This window comes from Carassius auratus, chromosome 7 (genome assembly GCF_003368295.1).
Source record: "Carassius auratus strain Wakin chromosome 7, ASM336829v1, whole genome shotgun sequence".
NCBI classification, from domain to species: domain Eukaryota; kingdom Metazoa; phylum Chordata; class Actinopteri; order Cypriniformes; family Cyprinidae; genus Carassius; species Carassius auratus.
In genome coordinates, this window is record NC_039249.1 from 31,196,457 (window position 1) to 31,223,101 (window position 26,645).

At 38.2% G+C, this 26,645-nt stretch overlaps 1 protein-coding gene across 2 annotated transcripts in view; it reads right to left on the bottom strand.

The window, feature by feature from the left end:
- Positions 1-23,080, bottom strand: part of usp47 (ubiquitin specific peptidase 47) — a 34,809-nt gene extending 11,729 nt beyond the window's left edge. Inside the window, exons 1-16 of one of the 2 annotated variants that reach the window (XM_026268462.1) lie at positions 22,793-23,080; positions 17,681-17,740; positions 16,438-16,632; positions 13,336-13,449; positions 12,981-13,134; positions 12,797-12,893; positions 12,505-12,650; positions 12,308-12,387; positions 9,036-9,185; positions 8,503-8,598; positions 8,273-8,425; positions 6,322-6,480; positions 6,094-6,225; positions 1,752-1,828; positions 1,579-1,634; positions 1,330-1,442 (exon numbers count right to left, since the gene is read on the bottom strand). In XM_026268462.1, the coding sequence (XP_026124247.1) occupies positions 1,330-1,442; positions 1,579-1,634; positions 1,752-1,828; positions 6,094-6,225; positions 6,322-6,480; positions 8,273-8,425; positions 8,503-8,598; positions 9,036-9,185; positions 12,308-12,387; positions 12,505-12,650; positions 12,797-12,893; positions 12,981-13,134; positions 13,336-13,449; positions 16,438-16,632; positions 17,681-17,740; positions 22,793-22,834 (1,824 nt within the window). In that variant the 5' untranslated portion in view covers positions 22,835-23,080. The remainder of the gene's footprint in view (positions 1-1,329; positions 1,443-1,578; positions 1,635-1,751; positions 1,829-6,093; positions 6,226-6,321; positions 6,481-8,272; positions 8,426-8,502; positions 8,599-9,035; positions 9,186-12,307; positions 12,388-12,504; positions 12,651-12,796; positions 12,894-12,980; positions 13,135-13,335; positions 13,450-16,437; positions 16,633-17,680; positions 17,741-22,792) is intronic. The other variant, XM_026268463.1, reaches the window with a different exon arrangement.
- Positions 23,081-26,645: the final 3,565 nt, after the last annotated feature.

Sequence of the window (26,645 nt, forward strand, 5' to 3'; positions counted from 1 at the left end):
CCAATCTCCAGACCTTAATCCAATTGAGAACTTGTGGGGTGATATCAAAAATGCTGTTTCTGAAGCAAAACCAAGAAATGTGAATGAATTGTGGAATGTTGTTAAAGAATCATGGAGTGGAATAACAGCTGAGAGGTGCCACAAGTTGGTTGACTCCATGCCACACAGATGTCAAGCAGTTTTAAAAAACTGTGGTCATACAACTAAATATTAGTTTAGTGATTCACAGGATTGCTAAATCCCAGAAAAAAAAAATGTTTGTATAAAATAGTTTTGAGTTTGTACAGTCAAAGGTAGACACTGCTATTTTTTTGAACACACCCCTTTCAACTAATTCAACTAATTGCCCAATTGCACAGCCTTAAGAGCGTGCATATCATGAATGCTGGGTCTTGTTTGTTTTCTGACAATCTACTGAACCTACTGGTAACTTGTTTGCCACGTAGCAATAAAAAATATACTAAAAACCTTGATTATTCTGGTTAGTCACATTGTACTGCTATTATTTTGAACAATACTGTAGTTTATTTCTTAAGGATAATGCAGTCCCAGCGAAAAAGGGTCACGATCGTGTGTTGGAACCGCAGGAGGTGAGTAAAACTGCTTCATATATCTCTGTGTTATTAACTTAGCTATCAGCGCATAAGCACATCAAGTAAACAACATGCGATGTTGTCATCAAACTGCACTTTCCACATGTACACCTTAAAAAAAAAAAAAAAAAAAAGACGACATAAAGTGGAACTTAGTCATTTTCCAAAACCGCTAAGCAAATATATACAGTTTCAATACATACCACATAGAGACGTTGTTGCTGATGCTGCTCTTGTTAAATTTCAGCCTCGGGATCCGATTCTGGATCATAAATATATGCTGAATCTGACTGTTAGCCATGGTTTGTTTTGGATAATGGTTTTTTTTCCTCACGGTAATGTCACAGCTTCCAAACGCTCTCAACGCAAAAGCCTACTCGCGCTCGTGATTCTTTAGCTCCGCCCACACGTCACGCCTCCAGCCAGCCACTCGTATTTTTCCGGGAAAAATCAGTACAGACTATCTTTCTCTTATAAATATAATAAAACTAAAGACTTTTTGGAGTTATGAAGGATGCAGTACTACTCTATAGGTACTCAAGATTAAAAGGATATTGACTGAAAACGAGCATTTCACCACCCCTTTAAATTTATACTCTTCTGAGGTCAAATTCTGTGGCGCACTGCTTGGAACAGCTTTTTGCATTAAGAGCACACCTGTGATGCCTCAAATGCTCTTTAGGTAGGCAGCTGATTAGGGATTGGAACAGAGCCCAAGTTTATTCCTTCAGTTTACCTTGCATGTGTTGCGCTCGATCTCTCTTTGCCTCTTCTCCTGTTCTTCAGACTCTTTCTCTCGCTGCACTAGTCTCTTTATGTGCTCTGGGAAGCCCTCCACTTCCAGGAATTCTGCAAAACACACACAGGGTCCATTAAGTCCCAGAATCTCAGACAGGGAGCGAGATCAGTGGAAATGCTTTTTGATTCTGAGAAAATAAAATTTTTACATTTGCATCATTCAAACCATGTAAATCCCATTTCTTACTTGCATTCCGGGAGGGGTCTTTTAGTCTGTACATGAGCATGTATGCATTTGTAGAGCTGTTTGGGAGTAAAATTAGAAGATTTGATAAAAAATACATTATACCATCTTTTTTTACAAAGTTTTTCTTTGGCATTTCAGAAATCACAAATGTAGGCCTAGGAGGCTTCACACACCTGGCAAAGGCACTGGAGTAATAGCCTCTGCTCCCTGAGGATCCACCATATGTCTTCCGAATGTCATCCTGCGTGATCTGGAGTGCACACATGATGGCGATAACACAAATTATAACCCTGTTTTATAACCCTCCACAATCCTGTACAGCTTGCTTTCTTTCTGTACACACAAAAATCGATATACATTTATACAGATTTATATTGTCAAGCTGCAAAAAAAAAAGCTTAAACTATAGCCCTGCTATAGCCTATTGGCTGTGCTAAATAGGCGGCCACAGCTGTTTTTACTTTAGTGTCTGTGTGTCTGTGTGAAACATCAGTGGAAGCGTCCAGCCTCCTCGTGTTAAGACCAACGTGTGTAAAGACCTGCGACTTTACCTGCGTGAATTCAGTGAGCAACACAATGGACAACGCACTTAAAGTACTATTTATTATCTTCCCTTTACTCAATTTCCTTTTCTGTCCTCTATTTTTCACCTCCATCATGCGTTTCCAAACCATTCCTGTAGACTCTGGACAACGCTCTAATGTCACACACAGACAGCAATGCAACATTGCGAACCTGCATCCTATCCCTACATCCTCTACTGCACCTCTTTCTTTTTCTGTTGGTCTCTGGAATTGTCAGTCAGCTGTCAACAAAGCAGACTTCATTTCTGTTTTTCCTTAAACTCCACACTCAGCATCTTGGGCTTGACTGAGACCTGGATGCATGCAGAAGACTCAGCAACCCCAGCTGCTCTATCTACCAATTTCTATTTCTCTCACACTCCTAAAGTGTCTATTTCTTCTCACACACTAAACTTTTGCTCTCTTTCCCCCTCGCAATCGTTCCTCCGTAGTATCTTCGTCTCCTCCCTCACCTACCCATTTCTCATCTCTGGATGTGAACGCAGCAACAGACACTTTACTTTAACCTCTTTTCTAGACGATATTTATCCTCTCTCCTCTAGGCCAGCATGGGCCTTCTAACCCCTAGTTATCCAATGTTCTTCATGAACACCGGACCAAACTCAGTGCAGTAGAGAGAAAATGGCACAAATCAAAAGATCTGACAGATCTGAGGATGTATCAGTCTTTGCTTTCATCTTTCTGTGCTGAAGTCCATACTGCAAAATCTTCATACTTCCATAAGATCAACTTATGATGCTCCAGATACACGTAATCTCTTCAAAACATTCAATTCCCTCCTCTGTCCCCCTCCACCACTGCCCACCACTTCTATATTAACTGATGATTTCGCTACATTCTTCACAGACAAAACCAGAACGATAATTAGTCAATTCTTAGCCCCACACACACAAGACTTCAAACCAACCACACCCACTACAAAAACTCCCATCTTCTTCTCCTGTCTCCTCACGGAGGCAGAAATATCAAAAACTTCTCTCCAGTCTCGCTAACCAGTTAGGTTTCAGGAGTGGCCCTTCAACAGACTGCGCTACTGTAAGTCACTGAAGCCCTACGGATTGCAAAAGCTGATTCCAAATCATCAGTTCTCATTCTGCTGGATCTATCTTCTGCTTTTGACAATGTCAATCATCAGCTCCTTCTGTCTGCTCTTTCATCACTGGGCATCACAGGGATTCCACTTCGCTGGTTTGAATCCTATCATACTGATAGGTCTTTCAGGGTGGCTTGGGAAAGGGAGGTATCCAAAGCACATCAACTTTTCACTGGGGTTCCTCAGGGATCAGTTCTTAGACCCCTCCTCTTCTCCATATACACGACTTCACTGGGTCGTCCCATCATACAGGCACACTGATTCTCCTACCATTGCCATGCCGATGACACACAGCTCTATGTTTTATTTCAACCAGATGATCCAATGGTAGCTTTCTCCATCCAGCGAGGCTCTTCTACAATTTCCCCATCAACTTTGGTCAGAAATCTTGGTGTCACTTTGATGACCAGCTGACCTTCAAAGAACACATTGCAAAGACTGCTCGATCTTGCCGGTTTGCATTGCACAAGTTCAAAAAGATCAGGCCCTTTCTAGCGGAGCATGCTGCACAACTTCTTGTCCAAGCCATTTTCATTTCTAGGCTGGACAACTGCAATGCTCTTCTGGCTGGACTTCCATCAAGAACAAATCGAACCTTTACAAATGATTCAGAATGCAGCGGCATGAACCCAAAAGAGCCCATGTTACACCTCTCTTTATCTCCTTGCACTGGCTACTGATTGCGGCTCACATCATGTTCAAGACATTGATGCTTGCATATAGAACAGCTTCAGACTCAGCTCTTCTCTACTTCCACTCACTATTACGAATATCCCCTCAAGATGTCCCCTCCAGAAGTCTGAGATCTGCTAGTGAGCAACGCCTCATGGTACCATCACAAAATCACTTTTCAGAACATTCTCATTCACCATTCCTGGCTGGTGGAGTGATCCAGAATGCTGAATCCCTAATTAAAAAGTTAATAAAAAAATTAGTTATTTGCCTCTTTAAGAAGAATCGCTTTATGTATCCCCCAATTGTAAGTCGTTTTGGATAAAAGTGTCTGCAAAGTGACTAATTGTAATGTCATGTAACAAAAAATAATACCCAGTTGAAACTGGAAAGAAAGGTTGTATGAAAAACCCTTATAAAGAGATGACTTGGGTGTGTTTAAGGTAAATTACTAACTTTGGACATGTGGCTGCTCTTTTAGAACACTTCAAATTCATCAACGTTAGAATAAGGTTTGGAAAATGCGTAAATATGGTGGAATGTTTTTTGTAAAAAAGTGTGTAAATTAGGGGTGTAACTACACATTTTCATACTGAAAATTTTAGATACAGGTCTTTCAATTCAGTACATGTGTGTACATGAAATAGTTTTAACCAATGAACAAGTGAAACTTCATTGGAAACTTAGTTTTATACATTGTTACTTTTGATAAGAAACAAAGTCTCATCTTTCAGACAATGTCCATTTATTTTAGGAAATTCAAATAATAAATGTCTCTATATAAATGCCTACGTTCAAACGGCAGAACGGAGCACTTCCTCCCTACCACTAGTTTTAACACGAAATATACATGAATGATCATCTCATGCCTTGTGCAATTGCTCAATATGTGTTTCTACCATAGAGAGATGTGAATAAAACAACTTTGAAACAAAATGGGATGGGGTGGTTGTTAAAATAGCCCTCAAAGCAGTTCAATAACATCATCCCAAAAATCAAAACTCAAAATATGTAATTTTCATACCTAAAATACGTATTTTACACTGTAATGCAGATTGATCATAAACACAGCTAAAAGGCTTCCTAACAGTGGCCATCCTTCACAAGACTTAATGTCTACCACAGTTTTATCATAGATAGAATGCAAAATGTTTCAATACAAGCATTTCATTCAACCTTTAAGAAAAATCAACCCTCCGCAACATTTAAAATCAGCCCAATTCCATGCAAAGAACACGGATTTGGCAACCCTGCATCTTACCGATTGATAGCGGCTTCCTGATGTAAACAAATTATATTCAAATATTAGAATGTTTACTGGAGTAGGTAGTCATGGTCAGAAATTCAGCGGGAGCGGGGTCAAGAAAACAGGCAGGGCTTTAATACAAAAATGAACACAATGAATGGTGACTGTAGAAAACAAAAGCCGAATGCCGGACATTTTGGTAAATTTAGAAATACTGGCCAGACAAATTTTATTTTAAGGCCAAAAAGAGGACATGTTCCGGAAAAAGAGGACATATGGTCACCCTAATTTCATTTACCTCAGGCAAGTCATCAGTGTCCACAGCTTGTTAGTTCACTAGAGAAATGAAGTGCAGAGAAGAGCATTTCGCAAAAAATTAAGTTTCCTCATATTTTCTTGTTAGTGACGTCTCAGTTATTTAATGCGTGTTAAAAATAAATCTGTCACGAAAAAAGTTGTGACACCCAATGTGTAAATGAAAATATGAAAAACAATCAGAAATTTTATAAATTAGAAGTTAATTTAAAAACTGAATTATGCAATTTACATGTATACATTTTAAGTTGAGTGTTTATTATTATATATAAAAATAATTATTTTGTATAATATAGTTTGGTCTCTGTTGTTAACTGTAATTTACTAATGTAAAATGCCCCCTATAATTTAGAGCATAAGCAGAGGTAGATTTTTTTTTTTTTTTTATCCCTAGAAAAATTTTAATTATAAATTAATTTATTTAAAGAAAGAGCAATTTGTTCATGAAAAAAAAAATTGTGTATAAATAAAAAGTTTTTACTCCCTGCTGTACCAAAATCATACGAAACTGTGACATTAAAACGGAGGTGCATACCGAACATGTTTATGTACCGTTACACCCCAATTATGAAATATTCCTCTAAGAGTGATGCTAGCTGGCTGACCTTGCTGACGTGCTGGTCATTGAAGCTGTACCACTGGCTGTCACTGAAGGACTTAATGCAGGCGTAGTAGTGCCCACCTGCAGCACTCCCAGAATGCACCATGACCGAGAAGAGTTCAAAGGTCAATGAGCTCTATAAGGGAGACAAGAAAAAGCATGTTTGTCATTCATCTTCTACAGAGACAATACAGCACTTCAGCATTAGGGTTCAGAAAGGGCATGAGGCAACCTTTGGTTTGAGCGCCCGCTCTGCGCTGCTGGTGTTATCCAGACAGATGCCCTCGTCAACAGCATCATCCGTAGAGAAATCATTGCTCATCTGGTCACTGTGGCAGCTTCCTTCATTCTCCGCCCCACTGTCAGTGCAGCTCTCTGTCTGAGGTGATTTCTGCAGAGTCAAAACATGTAATTAATGCATCAAAATGATGTGTCATGGTCAAAACTACACACTTACAAAATCCACTAGTGGTAACCTACTGTTTTAAGCAAACACTGAATAATAAGACTATTAAACATGTGCATTAAAAGGGCATTCATAAAAGTAATGTTCTTGTGTCCAAAAACAACAAAAACAAAAAAAACAATGGCAGAGTGCAAAAGAACAGAACTATTTATTCTTGACAATCATTCTTAAAAATGCCATTTAATGTGATTTAGCTGGATGATAATATAGATGACATTTTGTGATGATACAAGTAATCAAGCAGTTGAGATATGCTATTTACTACATCCCACCATGAGTATATATTCAGATAAAGCTATGCATACTTAAATATCCAACTTTATATACAGAGCAGGGTGATAACAGTTACATTTCCTTAAAAAAATTAAATGTAAGGCAGAGATTTGCTATAGTATATATTTGGGATGCATAATATTATCAGAATTCTATCAGAATTGGCCTATAATTGTTTTTAATGTAAACACTGTCATCGCCTCAATACCGTATTTTCCGGACTATAAGTTGCACTTTTTTTTCATAGTTTGGCTGGTCCTGCGACTTATAGTCAGGTGCGACTTATTTATCAAAATTAATTTGACATGAACCAAGAGAAATTAACTAAGAGAAATAAACCAAGAGAAATTAACTAAGATAAATGAACCAAGAGAAAACATTACCGTTTACAGCCGCGAGAGGGCGCTCTATACTGCTCAATGTTCCTGTAGTCTACACTGAGCAGCACAGAGCGCCCTCTTGCTTGGTTCTTGGTTCTAAATAAATGCGACTTATAGTCCAGTGCGACTTATATATGTTTTTTTTCCTCGTCATGACGTATTTTTGGACTGATGCGGCTTATACTACGGTGTGACTTATATTCTGAAAAATATGGTATGTATAATTATGCCAATATGTCTTGCCAATAAGACGTATAACTCACATGTGTAGGTGTGCTAGCGAAGTCAGCATTCAGCACATTTTTGCACTGAATTGTGATTCACTGTTTTTGATCACTGCATTCAAATTGAGAATGCAAGAACAGACTCTGCAATAGATTCAACGATTAGTGCAACAGAGGCAGCCTCCTCTGGGTCCTAAAGGAGTTTTAATTCCCTAGGGGGCGCTGTTGGGCTACTTGTATTAAAATGAAAGTAAAATTCTAGGGGTGTAACGAATGATTCACCTTGACGATGCAATGCATCGATCTCTAAATATAATTGTTTTGTTTTGAATCAATTTTATTTAGCATGTTGCTTGTGTAACCCGTAGAAGCAGTAGCTTGTCGGAGAAGCATCAGCCATGACTGCGGCAAATAAATATAAAAAAACTAATAATTTATTTAAAACTACAAAAAGACTACTTAAGACTACTTATAACACTTTCATTGTACAGAAAGAGAGCAAAGAACATGGACATTATCAAAGAACAGAAGATGGTCTTTACAACTCAATGATATAACCAACCAAAAAGCATATATAAATAAGCCTTAAAAGTTATAAAAGGTACAGCAGCGTTTTCATAAAACTCAAATGCACATTTTCAACCATGTTATCAAATAGGCCTGTTCACAAATTCAGAAACTAACTCCTTCATAAAAAAACTAATCACAAATTATCACTACAGACGCACCTGGGATGTTAACACTAGTTGTAAAAAGGATAGTTGAGATCATCAGTTCGTTAATAATGGACTCTATAAGGATATGAGCACTCAAAAAAGAGAGCATAAAGCGGCGTCTCACCTCATCCTCAACGTCGATGAAGGGGCTCATGTCCAGCTCCTCTGGGAAGGTCATGCGGTCATTGAGTTTAATGCGGTGCATAGTGGTGTAATCAAAGTCGAAGCGTTTCAGCTGCAGAGTCAGCAGGTATGGGAAATGGAGGAATCTCAGACCCTAGAGACAAAAAATACTGCATCAGAAACTGAAATGTTGGATAAGACTTCACAATCATCTTCTGTGATCTGAATCACCTTGCGGGCGTCACATTTCTTTTTGCAGCGCTCACAGAAGTATTGGTTGGGACCATCGAGAGTCTCAGGCTGGATGAAAGCTTGCAGGGCTTCTTCCTGTTCGACAAAATCAGTGGACAATGAGGACAAACATGTCAATCAAAAAGTCAGTGAGGTTGCTATTAAAAGAACTATTTTGACAGCTGTTTCAAACTGCCGTTTATTTTTGCTCCACTGTCATTTGGACATTTGACTTTTTGTACCAGTGCTGTCAAAAAAAAAAAAACTGAAATATTTTATTTTTGATGACAATATATACAAATGTATATAGTCCTGGACTTGTTTTTTTTAAGACCAGTGTACATTAGTAGCTCTTGGAATATTGCAAGGGTCATATTTCCATTTCAAGCAGTAATAAAATCAATTAACTGAAAATTTTGTTGCCATATGAAACAACTACAATTTACAATTCCTTTACAATTTAATTCTGCATCTGCTAGTCAGCTATACTGCAACAGCTACAAAAAAAGCATCAAAGTGTCAGCCAGACGCACCACGCTGCCAAAAGCCTGGCTGGCCCCGAAGGGCCTGATGACCAGAGGGATGTCCAAGTACGTGTCAATCCTCCAGCTCTCATAGCCACACTCCAAACAGCGCACATAGTCCTTCAGTTTGCCCTGGTAAAGCTGGTTGATCAGGTCAGCCTGGAAAAACAAAAGACAGTACATCAAAACACTTTACATACACCATGTTTCACAAAACTGTTCAGTAAACACCTACACATTCAGAATGAAACGTACAGTTGCAACTCATTTTCTAATTAACTGAATATTTTCCTATTATAGATGATACTATTGGCATAAGTTGGGTGAAAAGTGAAACAATTTCATACTGTCTTTGGTATGTGATGTGCATTAATGACAGCAGAGCTTCAGCTGCATGAGCTAAACAACTATGTGTGCTGCTTGTTTACAGTTTGCATATCTGCAGTCTTAGGCTGCATCCGAAATCTTAGGCAGGTGAATTGTTGCATCCCTGCCGCATCAGCCAATGACTTTGCAGGCAGTGTTTTTGAACGAAGGCACCTAATGAAACTGATTTTGGACAGGCTTCCGAGGCAGAGTAATGGTTTAATGATCTACAGCAAAATATAAAGAGCTTTGGTGATAACTAAATGGATATTTCATTACTGCAATTTTAATTTCTCGCTAGAAATGACATCAAAAGTGGAAACGTTGATCAAAAACATACATTTACACACAAACTGACAACCAACCGCAACTTTCAAATGCCATCTTTATTTTTTGGCTCAGCCATCACGGAATGGAATGCACAGGATTGTGGGATATCAAAGGCAATGAAGGATACATCTATGCTGCCTTCAAAAATCGGCCAGATGAAGGCAAAGGAGACAGGAACTGAAGCTAACATTTAATTCGGACGTGCCTTGATGCCTTCCTACCTTGGAATGCGTCCTCCGAAGGCAGCCTTTTTCAGTTTTCAGATGCAGCCTTAGTTTTGATCAAATACAGAATACTGCCACCTGGTGGACCGGAGTGTTATTTCCTCTTACGCAGGCCAGTTTAATATTGGCTTTTAGGCTACGTTCACACTGCAGGGCTTAATGCTCAATTCAGATTTTTTGAAAAAGGCAGTTCACATTTCCAATTAAATGCGACCTTTTGTGATCTCCTGTGTGAACGTGAAATGACTCGGAAGTGACTTGTTGTTTGCGTAAGTAGCTAACGTTAAACATGAATGTCAACAACAGTGTAGTCAACAGCAGAGCTCTTTTTGCAATATTAAAATTATTTTCCCAACGGAGCCAGCACAATTAAAATCTTCTCGTTTTAAGAAGAAAATTAAAAAGGAGGAGGAGAGCAAGGTTTTTGGTCATGGTGTTTTGTGGAGCAGTGTTAAGGCGGGCGTACACGGTGCGATTTTTGCTGTCGTACGAGTTCGCATCCAATATTTTTCAATCGTGTGGAAATTGAGTATTCTCGTATGGTCGCGGCTCGTATCATTTGCGATGAATTATGAGCCGAGCAGAGTGGCTTACGAGCACTTCCCGACCTCCCGATCATTTTTAAACATGTCTAAAAAGTTTGTGAGCTATCGGTTTGAATTCGTGCCATTTGAACGAGCCGATTTGTTGATTTATCTGAAGTTGACCAATCACGAACTAGGAAAACCACAGAAGAAGAAAGACGAAGACAGCAGCTGAAGTCTGTCAGGAACAGCGAGCGCTGTATGATGTTTCTAGCAACGTATTCCAATGCCTTCTCTCTCTCTCCCTCTCTCTCTCACACATGCATATGTAGTTTACAGGGACTCTCCTTAAACGTAATGGTATTCTATGCTGTATATCCCCATACACTACCTCTAACCATCACGAAAAATGCATGTTTAAATTTTCTATTAAACACCGTATAGTATTTTTTAAAGCCATTTGGTTTACGAGGGCACAGTAATTGTCCTCATAAATCATGTTTACATTTTAATACCCATTTCAGATATTTATAAACCATATACAAGAACACACACACAGGGTAACCAAACGTCCCGGTTTCCTATTGCTGAAAAATAACCTGTACGTGTAGGAAATAGTCACGGCTCGTATCAATATTTTATATGCAGTTATGAGAGAGGGAGAGCAGTTATATTAGGCGCGTTCCACTTGAAGCACCGCTGCATGCACAGAATGATCACCTGTATGACATCAAAGTACAGCGAGAGCGATTGGAATGCATTGGATAAGTGTGCTCTCTTATCGCTCTCGCGGTAATGTCATACAGTGATCCTTCTGTGCGTGCAGCGCTGCTTCAAGTCGAACGCGTCTATCAACTTTGTGCGATTGCTTCTGGAATTCGCAGGTTGTAAAATCGTGTCGTATATCATCTCGTCCGTACGATTTTCAGATAAACTCACTCGTGCCGTGTGCGTGGACATACGATCTTCCGACCATCCGAATTCACACCGTGTACGCCCGCCTTTAGCAACGTCGGTACAGAGAAACTTTATGGGTGGGGAGTCGACTCACAGCCAGGAGTGGTGGAATACTGATGTGAGTGGCTCTTCTCATTCCCGCCTACTTCAACGCAGAATTATGATGTTTGTAGCGTATCAATGACGTACGGGTCGGATACATGTGGCCTGGCCATTCAGACGGAGGTCGCATTTCAAAAGATCGGATATGTATCGGATTTAGGACCACATACCCAAGTGGCCTGTGTCACATTTGAAAAGATCGATCTGTGTCGTTCAGACTGTCATGAAAAGATCAGATACAGGTTGCATAGGGGCAAAAAAATCGGAATTGGGTCGTTTCAGCCTGCAGTGTGAACGTAGCCTTAGTCTCTGCAGTGTTCAATTTTTTTGGCCTAGATGCCGGCAATGTGAGGCGACAACACTGTCAACTTTCGTCGTTGATATTTCTTAGAAATTGCTTTGGCCGGCATGTCAGAGCCTTAATACTTTTGGACCCCGCTATTAACCCAAACCCCAAAAAAGAGGTTAAGACATGTTTTGACATCTTACTAACACAAATAGAGGTTTAAAGTCTTACAGCACCCGGCTTAGAAGAGAACAATGAGCTGAGTGTAGAAACATGCAAACCAGAATTCAGTGCGTGGCTCCTGACCTATCCCACACTAAATTGGTAAAACCCACCAGTCCAGATGCAGCTGCTGTTTACACAGCAGAAAAAGCTTGGAACTGCCTTAAACTTTTTATTTGACTCAACACTGGGTCTTTTGTCCTAGTCTAGAGAACTCATTGGTTCTTGATTAGCATCATGTGATGAGGAGGCGGGGATTGCATCACATACCTGCTCTGTCTGTTTCCACTTCTGCTCCAGTGCATCAAACATGACTCTACAAAGCTCCTGGACGTCATGCTGCTGCCAGGCTGCAAGACAAACAAGGTAAAGAGTTTCACAGTAACCAAGACTCCTCCAGCTATCTGATAACAGCAGGGTTAATGTGGGTAAAGTTTCCCAAAGGGACATTAAGTGAAGCCTTGTACCCTCACTGCTGTCCCAGCCAAAGCTGCGGGTCACGTCTGTAGTCTCGATGGCGCGCTTCTTACTGGTCTGCAGAAGCACAAACAGCCTCTGGAGCTGGTATGGGATACTGTTGACCGGATCCTCCTCAGAGTCCTCAAACTCCCAACTGGTGCAGAAACATTAAAAACACAGTTGGAGTTCAAAACTATTCCTGCATCAATGGTTGCAGGAACTCTGCTATATGGTGGTGTGTTGCTTGAATCTAGTTCATATAAACTAGTTATCCCACTGAACTTGACACACACTACTTACTTGTAGAGTGCATTCCTGAACTCAGGGGTCATGAACAGGGTCTGCAGGAGGCTGTTCAGGTAACAAGTCATTGCTTGGTTGACCAAACCTACATAACCTTGAAAGCAGAGGTTACAAGTTAAATAAATCTACATGGCAAAGTCAGCATGTTCTTCTTGACCAATGCATGTTAAAGGAGGGCTACCTGTGTCTGATTTGTTAAGTATGGAGGAGTACGAGTAACTGGGGCTGCTGTAGTCACTACTGCAGCCGACAGTCCCGTCCCGCGGTAAGGGTCCGATGAAGCGATCCCGAGAGCTGTCATCAAGACCACTGCTGTCTGCAGTGCCAGATTCATCCTTTAAGAGAGTTACACATGAATAATGCTAAACATGCAATGCTCAGTATCTAGTTTTATACCATGCATGACAAAATTAAGATATCATGCAAAAAGAATAGATCGAACAAATAGATAGAACAAATTAATTGTTTTTTTGTGTGTGTGTGTGTGTGTGTGTGTGTGTTTGTAACCCAGTTAAACTGCTGATATGATGACTCACTGAAGCGATCTGAGGCTGTTCCCCATCCTTGTCCGTAAGCTGCAGAAAATTTCTTTTCCCCGCCTCAAAACCGGACAACACCAGGGACATCTCACTGGCCTGGTCCAGAGGAGCCTTCAGGTACAGATTTGAGACAGAGGGGGAAAAAAGAGAGATAAGCAAGGATGAAGAGTGAGAGGTAGTGAAAAACAATCAGAACAATAAATAACAAGTCAGACAATATGTTGTCTGGAACACAACCCAAAGAGCAAGTCTAAACATGCAGAAATACTGCAAAAAAAGAGAAAATAATCAACCTGATGTGCTGCAGATAACCCACATCTCGTCCCAGGATTCAGTTAGTGCGGAAGAAATGGCTGTGCTACCTGAGGGACAACATGTACTAGCAATTTCGCCATGCAGGTTTGGACATGCTAATGTTCCGCTGGTGGGGAGAGCAGCGTGGGTAACGGCAGAAACAGGCCCTAATCCACTTACTTAGTCTGAGAGTTACCTGCAGCTACAGGCTCTGTGCTGGGTCAGTGCTGGGATTAGCACACAATTAGAGAGAGAATGGAGCATGAGTCCATGACACAGCTCCATGTAATCATAGCACTGCAGAAATGTGGTAAAAACAAGCTCTGACGCGTTCTGTGTAACTTCAGGTGTGCATTATGCTCATGTTTAGAATTAACAAAAAACATTATTAACATATTAAAGCATATACCGTATTTTTCAGACTATGTCAAAATCATGACGTATATAAGCCGAATAGTATAATTGACTTAGTATAAGCCGAATCATTCCAAAATTACGTCATGATGAGGAAAAAAACATAAGTTGCACTAGACTATAAGTCTCATTTATTTAGACCCAAGAGAAAACATTACTGTCTTCAGCCGCGAGAGGGCGCTCTTTGTTTTCAGTGTAGGCTACAGGAGCACTGAGCAGTATAGAGCGCCCTCTCGCGGCTGTAGACGGTAATGTTTTCTCTTGATTAATTTTTCTTGGTTCATGTCAAATTAATTTTGATAAATAAGTCGCAGGACCAGCCAAACTATGAAAAAAAAGTGCGAATTATAGTCGGGAAAATACGATATACAGATGGCACTCTGTGGCGTGGCAGGAATTTGAACAGCATCCTGAGTCATAGCTGGGTGCCGTGGACAGATGCAGAATGGCACCACCAGTGTGCATACACTAGTATAAAACAGTGTGTTAAAATTTTAAGACGTGGCGTAACGTGACGTGGTGCTGCGCTTCTCATCGGGTGTGCGACCCCTTTAATGAGAGATGACTGAGTACGATGGGGAATGATTTGCAGATCCTCAGTACCACTGACAAACATATAATCTTGTAAAATGTGTGGTAAGTACAGCTGCTCCATAGTATTGAAAGTGAACCAAAAAGGATCGTGCACAATGCACCCTCTTGTGGCCTCAGGAGAGAAGCTAAAACCTTTTTCCCCCCAACTGAAATTAAGGCTTGTAAATTTGAATATCGATAATATTTAAGTACAAAATTCAAACAGCACTAATACAAACCTCTAGTATATGTGAATAATTAACTTATAAGCAGAGCATATTCATTCATTATTACTACATGGGTGAAGTTTAGATTGGACTGTTTCACCAAAAAACTATTCTTTCTGCATATCTGTTTCAAAATTTTACATTTAATTCAGATGTTTTAATTTTTTTGAATTACTTTGAAATTCCTCATGAAATTTACTAGTGAATCCTACACCAAAACATTTTCATTGTATAATTATAATACTATTAAATAGTAGGGGTGTAACGATACGCATATTCGTATTGAACCGTTCGGTACGAGGCTTTCAGTTCGGTATGCGATACGCATTATGTACCGAGCGGTTCGTTGGACTAATTAATTATATTTGGAAAATAAATAAAAATTTGTGAAATATAATATGCATTCAACAAGGTAGCCCAATAACCCAAACGACATAACAGGCAACGCCCCTGACACCACCGAAAAAGAAAAAAAAAACACCAACTTATATGTTTATGTTAGGCTACTCAGTCAGGCGCTCGCTCACTCAGCACGCGCTGAAGGCTCGTGCGAAAAGGCCCATGCGTTTAACAGACCAGAAATAGAAGATCCTCCAATAACCAACAGGTCTGGTGTTTGGGTGCACTTTACTAATCGATCGGGGCATCCAAACAAGCACAGAAATCAAAATGGACTAGTACTGTTGTTGTTAGTGCAGCGCAAATCGCGTTGTATCTGAAGGGCAACGCTGAGCCCAGGGTCCAGCGCCGCGCATACCGCATCCTGTGTGAAAGACCCTTTAGCCATTTTGCAACGAGCCTTCAGCGCGTACTGAGTGAGCGAGCACCTTACTCTGTAGTGGAAAACGCAGGTTTTAAGAACATGCTTAATGTAATTGAGCCCCGTTACGATATTCTTTCACGAGCCCATTTCAGCCAGACCGTAATTCCTGCTTTGTTCCAAAAAACATAAGCCAATTGAGTAAAAACACACTCAGTAGTTAATAAAGAGTTATAGAGTTCCATATAAAAAGTTACATCTTTGTATTTGTTCTTAACTACTACAACAATATAACATTTTCATATTTTTTTTTATAAGGCGCTGTTTTTGTTTTATACAGTATGCTGCTAAGAAAACGCCATAGAAGATGGGTAAAGAATAGCTCCATCATTGTTCAATGTAAAAAAAAAAAAAACAAATATATATATATATTTATTTATTAATAAATATAACATTTTTTAAAGATCAAGGAAATTTATCTGCCAATTTTTTCTTTTTGCTGTATCTAAAACGTACCGAACCGTGACACCAGTGAATCGTATCGAACCGAACCGTGAATTTTGTGAACCGTTACACCCCTATTAAATAGCTCAGTAAGATATTTTTAAGAAATCACTATTTCTTATCAATCACTATTCTATATAAATCACTTTTTTTCAGCAAGTGACATTTATTATGTTACAAAAGATTAATTTTTTTTTATAAATGCTGTTCTTTTGGACCTTCTATTAATCCAATAATCCTGGATAAATGTTTTACAGTTTCAACAAATATTAAGCAGAAGAATGACATGTTTTTGAGTCTTTGTTTGTTTTAGGGAAGGACTCTCACCATGTTGCCAGTGTTGGCCCACCCCAAGCAGAAAGTGCCGTTCACATATCCAGCCTTGTGAGCCACATCCTCGAAGAGTTTGTTGACGGTGGTGGAGGCGGGCAGGTTGAGCGTCAGCCTCTCATTGACGGTCTTGGCATTGGTGGTGTCCTGCACTATACACAGCACTCTAGGCTCCTCCGCTGCACTTTCAATCTGTAAATGCACAAACGCATACGCATAGTTTACTTTAACCAAGCTTACACATCAGTTTTAATTACTTTTTAAACATGTTTGTATAAAATAAATGAAATAAAACTATTTTTTATCATTTTACTAATTGTTTTTACAATTTGATTTCTTTTATAGCGTGGACATTGGTGACTTCATTGATGTTGCATAAAGAGTGCAGTCCAAATGACTAAAAACTAAAAAAAATGTAACGCTCACTTTTAACAATCCAATTTAATTTCCAATGGATAAAATCAAGTCTCTTCCTACATTTATTCATGAATATTCTACATTATTAAGAAAAGTAAAATGCTGATTCCTGTTGACTTTAACCACCTTAATATACTATATACTCAAATTCTCATCTTACAGGAAAAATATTACTGAGTGAATCTCATCAAGCTTATTTTATATATTTACGATATCAATATGCAATAATTTACAAAATCATTAACAACCAGATACCGTATTTTCCGGACTTTGAGTCACACTTTTTTTAAATAGTTTGGCTGGTCCTGCGACTTATAGTAAGATGGGACTTATCAAAAATAATTTGACATGAACCGAGAGAAATGAACCAATAGAAAACATTACCGTTTACAGCCGCAAGAGGGCGCTCTATACTGCTCAGAGCTCCTGTAGTCTACACTGAAAACATAGAGCAACCTCTCGCGGCTGTAGACGGTAATGTTTTCTCTTGGTTCTTGGTTCTAAATAAATGCAACTTATAGTCCAGTGCGACTTATATATGTTTTTTTTCCTCATCATGGCGTATTTTTGGACTGATGCCACTTATACTCAGGTGCGACTTATAGTCCGAAAAATACGGTGTGTTTTTATTTTATTTAGATTTAAATCATTTAATCTTCATTAGATGTTTACACCACATCCTCAAATTCCCATCTGCCTGTGAATGTCAAGCCCTCAGCTTCTTCTCAAATCAGCTGATTTTTTCCTGACGTCTTCATTTGCGAGTTAGTATCAAATTAATCACCATGCTATAAACACACGCATGCAAACCAAACAGAAATACCTGTGAGAACCTCTTCTGCATCTCCTCAAAAATACTCTGCCTGCAACTCCAAAAAATACCCTGAAGACAGAACAACAACAACACACTGTTCAAGAGAAGTCAAACCAGCCCAGAGCTTAAGGCTGAGCATCACGACCTGAGCCGTGCTGATGTCTGATATGTGTTAAAGGTCAATACGCAAGGGAAGAATAGAGATCTAGAGGAGAAAATGTGAAGATGCCACTGTAAAAGACACACAGATGTCAACACAAGCGGGGGCATTATCAGATTAAAGGGTATTTTTATCAGGGATAATATCGTTAGGTGCTCACATGAAACAGGTTGGCCTGTACTTGAGCAGCCGGTATTCATTATGACAAGGTGCAAAGGGCTACAAGATCTGTATCTCAACGAAGAATTCGAAGACGCAGGGATGGACGATGCATATCAAAATATCCATGAGACATTCATCTTTTTTTTTTAGATCATTTTAACCTATATTGGAAAATTGGAAAAATATCTGTGATAATGGGTATCCTTTAAAATGAACTAAAACACTTGTAAATACGTGTGCTAATATTTTCAAATACAAATACCTTGAGGCTGATGGCCAAAACATTTCTTAAACAAATAAATACACCTAATATTTTGAGTTACTTAAATTTTTGATATTTGAAAGTAGAACATAACATGAAAATGTCAATGTCTTTTCCAATATTTTAAGGTCTATTAAAGGGGTAGTTCACCCAAAAATTTAAATTACCCCATGATTTTCTCATCCTCAAGCCATCCTAGGTGTATATGACATTCTTCTTTCAGACGAAAACAAACAGGGTTATATTAAAAAACATCCTGGCTCTTCCAAGCTTTATAATGGGAGGGGATGGTAGCCCAGAATTTGATGTCCAAAAAATGTAACCAATCCATTATAAAAGAAGTCCACATGGCTCCGGTGATTATAAAGGCTTTCTGTAAGGCCTTTTGTGTAAGAAAAATATCCATATTTACAACTGAATTAGCCTGAACATTATTTAATATAACTCTGATTGTATTTGTCTGAAAGATGAAAGTCGTATACATCTAGGATGGCTTGTGGGTAAATCATGGGGTAAGTTTAATTTTTTTTTTTTTGGTGAACTAACCCTTTAATGTCCATGGCATTTCCAGGTCTGAAAAATAATTAGTAAAAATATTTCCAGGTTTTCCAATGATGACTGAGTAATATACCTTCCTATACTGCCTATATAGTCAAAAGGGTTATATATATATATATATATATTTTTTTTTTTTGGTCAGAAACTGTAGCTACATGTATACTGCTACACATTGGCACTAAGCAGCCCAGCGAATCAAACATTTCAACACATTTCCAGCGTAGGTTCCCAGGTTGGATGCAGATCGGAGTTGTAATTTAGCTCATGTTCTGGTCCCGTGGAGGTGTGATAAAAACGCTGAGCTTGTGGTGCAATGTGAATGACATCAATAGTAGAAGTAAGATATAACAAAGATTTCTACCTGGCACACAGATGCCAGCTAATAGAAAAAGAGCAAGAGAGACAGACTGAGAGAGAGAGAGAGAGAGAGAGAGAGAGAGAGAGAGAGGGGCCAGTGGGGCCTCAGATCCTGCTTAGCATTTCCAGTCCCTTTGAACACCATCACAGCACCCGAATCAAAGGCCCAAAGCAAGCGCCTGATTACTATTTAGGGAAACTACTTGCACTGTTTGTATAGGTTGACTTTAAAGAGAAAGTCACCCAGCCTGTTTTTATTCTACATAGTAGGACAGAACAAGTAAAGGCAGATGTTACCCCAATGAATCCACCTTTGTTTACCTGTTAATATCTGCATTCCTTTTTAAAAAAATATGATGCAAGGCAGCAAATCATCTAAACACAACACTAAAACTACAGAGCTTTTCATTCATTGGGTAACTACAGCACTTTGGATTCATGAGGGTTTTTTTTATAGATTTTAAATAGATTACTAAATTTACCAACCCTAGACATAAACCAGACCTATAAGATATTTACTTTGAAAAAAATGCTAGTGAGGCCTTAATGCATAAATGTGCCTCACCCTTGCTGGGCATGAGTCACCCCCAAGCCTTCTGTCAAACAGCTTAATTACTTTTAGCAGGTGTTCCTTTGAAACAGCCAGCAGACCCTACAACCACGCACCATAATAGGAGCTCCGCATAAGCCGATTCTGACCCGAAAGACAGTTCACTTCACAAAGCTATTGTGAAACTTTACTGGCTCTATGTTTTGTCTTCCTGTTTGCTAGAATGCTAAACATTCCTCTTCTATCTGAAGGCAGCAGATGTTCTCTGGGCCTGGCCTTTGTGTGGCAGCGGGACAGAGGCAGAGTTGTTGGAAATTTTGAGATATGCACAGAGAGTGAAGTGGACAGTGACATCATTAGAAGATGTCCTGCCTGAATGCCCGCTGACATTGGACGGTCTTGATTACTAAGAGCCCATCCTGAGCAGATTAAAACTAGCCAGACTGAAAATGAAGAGAGAGAGAGAGAGCTCAGCATCACTGGCCTGCACTTCGGGGGCCTCAGCCAACCGCAGCCACAAGTTGGGCTTCATCTGATGTTATTTGGTGAATGGTTTGATGAGATGTGATTTACAGTACTTGAGATCTGCAGGAACGTCATTCTTGAGGCAACGCGAGGTTAAGTTCTTTGATCAATGGTACCATGTAGGCCTGCATGATGTGGGGGAACAAATCTAATGGGGAACGACACCAGACTCTTTGCATCTGTCTGATGGAGAAAGTGTTAACAGCAGTATGAACTGATGATATATGATAGCTAGTTGGGTTTTTGGTATTGGTGGTGGTGGTATTTTATTTAATTTTAATATCCGAATGAGATATTAAAAGAGCATCACATTGAACGTATAACATACAAAAGACCAGAAACATACATAATATGCCTTTGCAAAAAATAAACCCGGGTTGCTATGCTTTGTATAGGGCTGCACAATTTGCCTATAATTGTGCGATTATTTATCAACATGTCAATAAAATAACAATTATTATTACTCAATTAAAAAATTATATTCTTAATGTTTAAAAATATATATTTGGTAATGACATATATAATTTTATTTATATAAATTACTAATATTATTAGGTGTCTTAATTTCCTCATTCACAAATGTTACACCATTAAACTTTTTTTTGATTGGAAAACCGCAGGGTGCCCTTAAAGCTTCTCTTCTGTTGACAAGCACTTCTGTCTAGTATTTGAAGATGGTTGGCGCATGTTGCTTTCCAAAATCCATGTTTAAGCAGCCTAAACTCATGAAGAGATGAGGTTCGTATGGAGCAGAATTTGCTGCGAATCAAGATGCTTTGAGAAGATAAAAACATGGTGGATAATGAGCTGTTCACATGTGAGAACACTCTGAAACACGCAGCGCATAAAAAGAAATACAAAAAAATGGAATCACAGAATTTCGTGATTTGAAAATCACACTAAGCCTTGTTGCAGTTTTGGTTTTATTTTGATTAATGATGCACCTCTAGTGTCATGGTTATAGTGGTGTACCGTGATCCTATGAACCCTGGTGCACACATCATTCAGCGCAGGATAAATGCCACGACTAGGTGAAAAAAAAAGGCTCTGTGTGCTATGAAGGTAATCTGGTTGCACCGAAGATAAAATAGAACTATAAACTTTAGTGCTGACTAATCAATGATTTCCAGCAGGTGTTGTCACATCCCAGAGGAAGAGCGTGGGAGGGAGTGTTGCATCCAGCTATAAAAGACTGAGACAGATTCATGTGGTAATCCTGCAGACCATTTTATTAGATCAAACGGGATCAAACAGTCTCATTCATTTCAGGCTAAAGTCAAATTACTTTTTATTGTTGTTATGTGTTTGAATAGATTAATCCTGCTCTGAATTTAGTCGGAATCCCTGATGCAATGAACTTAATCACCCACAATAACAACCATAAATGGGGAAACTAAAAAAAAAAAAAAAAAGGCAAAAAAAATGTATAATAATAATAGTAATAACAGTGGTAACCCTATATATATATATATATATATATATATATATATATATATATATATATATATATATATATATATATATATATATATATATAATCTTTTCTGGTAAAATCTATTTAAAGTCAGTAAATATTATGTAAAATAAGCATAAACTTCATTACATCATTTATTATTTGCCATCTTTAAAAATTAATTAAAACGTGTTTATATCATACCTGTCTGCTTTATATTGGCCATCAAATTGGTCAATCACTAGTTTTTACTACGAAGTACTAGTTTTCTTTGAGGTGCCATGGAGTAATATACAAGGACCGTGATATTTGTCATTTCCAGAAATTACTTTTTTAGGCATTCCAGAAATACAGGCTATCCTTGCTAATAATAAGGAATGATTTTACCAAAATAACTTGAATGATTTATTAATCAGTTAGCACAAAGTCTTAAAAATAAACATCCTGACAGTTAAGGGTCCAAAAGTGTCCCGATTCCCATCTGATCTGAATCCTGTCCACAAAATAATGTAATGTGGATCCAATCTGAAACAATAGGTTTGATTCGAATTGACCAGAACAGGTTGCCAGGTAAACTTGTTCTTGATTAAAATCAGATTTTACGTGTGTTGACACTGCACGATCTTTTAGAGATGAAAAAACGCTAGACAGCAGTCCTAAAATACCTGAACTATCAATCTATTCCGAATCGTGTCCATGAAGGAAGAGATGTGGATTAAATCGAGCAGTCTAATCTGTGCTGCTAACACAAACTATGGCTCACACCTTAGCACCTCCCTAAACTCTCTCCAGCAGGACACTTTTTCAGGCTGTGTGAAAAGTAAACAGTCGGACAGCACACACGACAACATGTTATCCGAGTTATTAATCACATAAATCACCGGATTTGAGTGGTTATTACCGTATTTAATCAGTTGGAAGGACTTGTTGACAGATAGTTAGCCGAGCTGCTGCTAGCCGCTGAGCTCAACACTGACACGCACTTTCACGTCTCTCTCTACATTTATCTAAACGCGAGTTCCTGGCTCATTGTGCGATCTACAGAGCTGATGGTGTGATTCCCATGTGTTATTTTGAGGTGGGTCATCTCTCACCTCTTTGGGCACAAGCTGCTGTTCTTCGCTGGGCACCATCATCTCCCTCGGATCCTCAGCCGCGGTCCGCTGTCAACAGGAGCTCCGCGAGGAGCTTCGAGACACCATTGTGAGTGAGTTAGGCAAAACCAGGCGATGTCGAAGAAACTGCTTTTGAGCTAAATGACCGTTAATCCGGTTTAATCTGTTACTTTCTTTCTGCTTGGACTGTAAGCAAAAACAGCAATCAATGGAGGAAAAATGGCCGCGGCGCACTTTCGCGAGACTTTACATAAATCTGCGTCACTTCCGACAACACTGTGTCTGCGTGCGTTATAAAACAGCTGTACGCGCAGTTAACTGGCAGTTAGTGAAAAGTGAAAATATTGAGATGTAATAAGAGACTTTGCATCATAGTTATGAAATATTAAAACTTTCCTGAGAGCACACTTCAACCTTTTGAGTGAAGTCTGCTGTCATTATATAATTGACCTTTGCATTACGACAGAATTGTTTTATTGTTCACGAAGTGAACCCAACTCCGGAATTGAAGATAAATGGACAGATACAAAAATAGGTAAATAAAATAAATAACTAAACAATAGTATATATACATGTATGAAAAACAAATAAAGGATATAAAAACTGTGTGTGTGTGTGTGTGTGTGTGTGTGTATATATATATATATATATACAGTGGCGTAGCCAGGGGAGGGGCCATGGGGGCACTGGCCCCTCCTGAAAACTGATTGGCCCCCCAGTGTGCCCCCACATTTCTACTTGTCTGTCACTCACAAATTCAAATTATAATCTTTCAGTTTAGTAAATAACTCATCTGTACTTTTACTTCGTTACTGTGAGCGACGCCCCTCTCGTTACTTTATCTTAATGCAATAAATGTTATAAATGCTTCAGTTTATTCCAAACGCGCCGTCTACTTTTCTCTGGGCAATGAGCGATGCCCATTCGCCAATGATTCATTCTTTTGAGTCAATTCTGTTCAAAGGCTTGATCAAACCAATTGGCAAACGAGTGAATTGGTTCATGAATCAGTTTGAATGATTCGTTCAGTTCCCTGCCTCACGCACTGAGCGTCTGAAGCGGTTCACTCAGAGTTGTAACGTTTAGCATCAACAGCGTTGAAAACGGTGCTATGGAACTGCACTGAATTGAAAGCAAATCTGCAAAGGCTATTATTTGCTTGCGGTGGAGATCCTTATTAGATGAACACCGCGTGTGCTGTCTACTGTTTAACAGGTAATAACTTGGGCTACATTCGATTACAGTACACGATACCACTGTGACATTAGTTTGTTGTACGTGTGTGGCTTATAACAGAAGGGAGTCAAGTTGAATGCAGCTTCCAAAAGACAAAAAATAGCCGATTAAGATTGTATTAATTTTAATTCAATCACACCGGTGCGAGTACGTTCAGCAAGTCATATCATCAGCTGTTAAATTCAGATCTGTGATCGCTTGCTGGTGCTGAGCCAGAGATAGATGCGTTTTACAGCGTTGCGCATTATAACCAATCACACACGGTTCTTTTGAATGCAATCAGGCCAATCGGTGTGTTCCGATGAGTCATCGCGGAAATGCCGGTGCCTTCACTCGCTCACTGACTGAATACCTCTTTCTGGCGAATTCTCTCGTCAGAAACAACAAAGTGCAGATGTGTGTACGAATCTATAATTAAAGATATTGATTTCACAGTGTTAACAGTTTCAGTGATTTTAATGGGAGTTTCTGAGAGTGTTTGAAATCTAGACTGTCAGTGAAAATGATCTTTAATAATGTTAATGTTATTTGCTCTCTTTCTGAACAATGAAAGATTAGTAGCAATATTTATATCACATTAACTTTCAATGTTAAATTCACATTTAATATAAAGTCAGTCGTATTAAAAATATGTTATGGCATGAAACCTATATCTGTTACTTAAGTAAACAGACAGGGTTTTATAATAAATTGCAGTAAAGGCTGATGAAATATATACATTTACACACGCACACACACATTACATACATTTATCTATATATCTAAATAAAAATAGGCTCCGTATATATGACCCAAAGTAACTAACTACTTGAGTAGATTTTTTATCCGATACTCTTTTACTCTTACTCAAGTAACTATTCAAGACTAGTACTTTTACTTTTACTTGAGTAAATATTTCTAGAATTACTTTTACTTTTACTTGAGTAAAGTTTTTGGGTACTCTACCCACCTCTGGACACATGCAAAAACATCGTTTTTTTTACTGGTCAATTTTGAGATTTGGGCCTGTTTGTCTTCAGTAACATATCTTCTTTCAGACTTGTGGTGAAAAAAAAGTCCAAAATACACATATAGGTCTTTATTTTTCTACACCTTTAGTCTATTTGCGTCTGTAGATTCCTAATAAATTCAGTTGGCGTTCTAAATCACCATGGTGCTCCGCGATTGCTGTTTTATAGGATCCACATATTTTACATGTTAAATTAAAGCTACCTTTTTGAACAAGTAGCTTTCTAACAAAGTATGGATATATGATATTTTTAAATCAATATGCTCAAGATTAATTAGCATTGACATAAGTAGATTTTGTTTATTCGTCAATGCAAATTTACTGCAACTGCTGCTATGCAAATTGAATGGGACGTGGATAATAAACAAAAACATATTATGAAATTATATTAAATTTATAGTAGTTATATTAATTAATTAATTGTGTATTTATTTCTATGAATTATTAATGTTATTCTGATTATTATTATTTGTGAGTTGTACACTATTCATACATTGGATTCTTTTATTTATTACAGTTTTTCTTTCACTTTTGTAAAGTGAAAAGTTAATACAATTTGTATTTGATTTTTTTTTTTAAGAGCAGTGAATAACTGCTATTGAAATATAATAGGGTATCACTGTTTATTACTGATTTTAAAGGTTACTGAACTCTTGAAATGATTTGGATATACAGTTCAAACAACACAAGATTGGCCCCTCTGTATTAATCGTGGCCCCTCTTGTGCCCCCCAGTTGAAAAAATCCTAGAATCGCCCCTGTATATATATATATATATATATATATATATATATATATATATATATATATATATATATAACCATTTAAAAAGTATAAATTATAAAAAGGTCCATATACCTTGTGTTTTGTATTTATTATATTTCTTAATATTCTGGTTTTATATTTTAGTCAGCTATAGTTTTAGTTAACATTTTAATCATTTTGTGTTTTGTGTTATTGTCATTTTTATTAGTTTTTTATATAATTAAATGTCTATATATATTTTATTTATTAGGTTTAATTCATTTAGTAATTAGTTAAACTTAACAAAAATGTTGGGACAAAATCTTCTGTTTATTTAAATAAATGGGGGTGGTTTTATTTTAACGTTTACTCCAATAAAAGTGGGTGATTTTTGTATTTAATTTTATTCTTGTATAATCATTCATTACGGTTTATCCTCTTTCATTATGTTTGTAGTGTTGGAATGCTGCCTCTTGTTTTGTAAATAAATAAATAAACTAATAAAAGTCTGATATAATGCATTCTATATAAATACACACTTTGTGTTTACCTCATCTGAAAAACGTAATTTTTTTTTATTACTTTTTATTACTTTTTTTTACGGTCATCTTTCTTCTAAATATTCTAAATTGTAGAATGTTCTAAATAGAATTATCTGATTGCAAAGTCAAAATGTTCATGTTCTAAATGTAAAAAAAAAGATATATGATACCATTACCCCCCCCCCCCCCAAAAAAAACCCCACAATATTACTGCACTGAAAAACAAGCACTGTAAACCTGAACAAGTTTCTGTTTAGTGTTCCTCTGTTCTGATGAATAAAGAGGACACGTCATACATTACA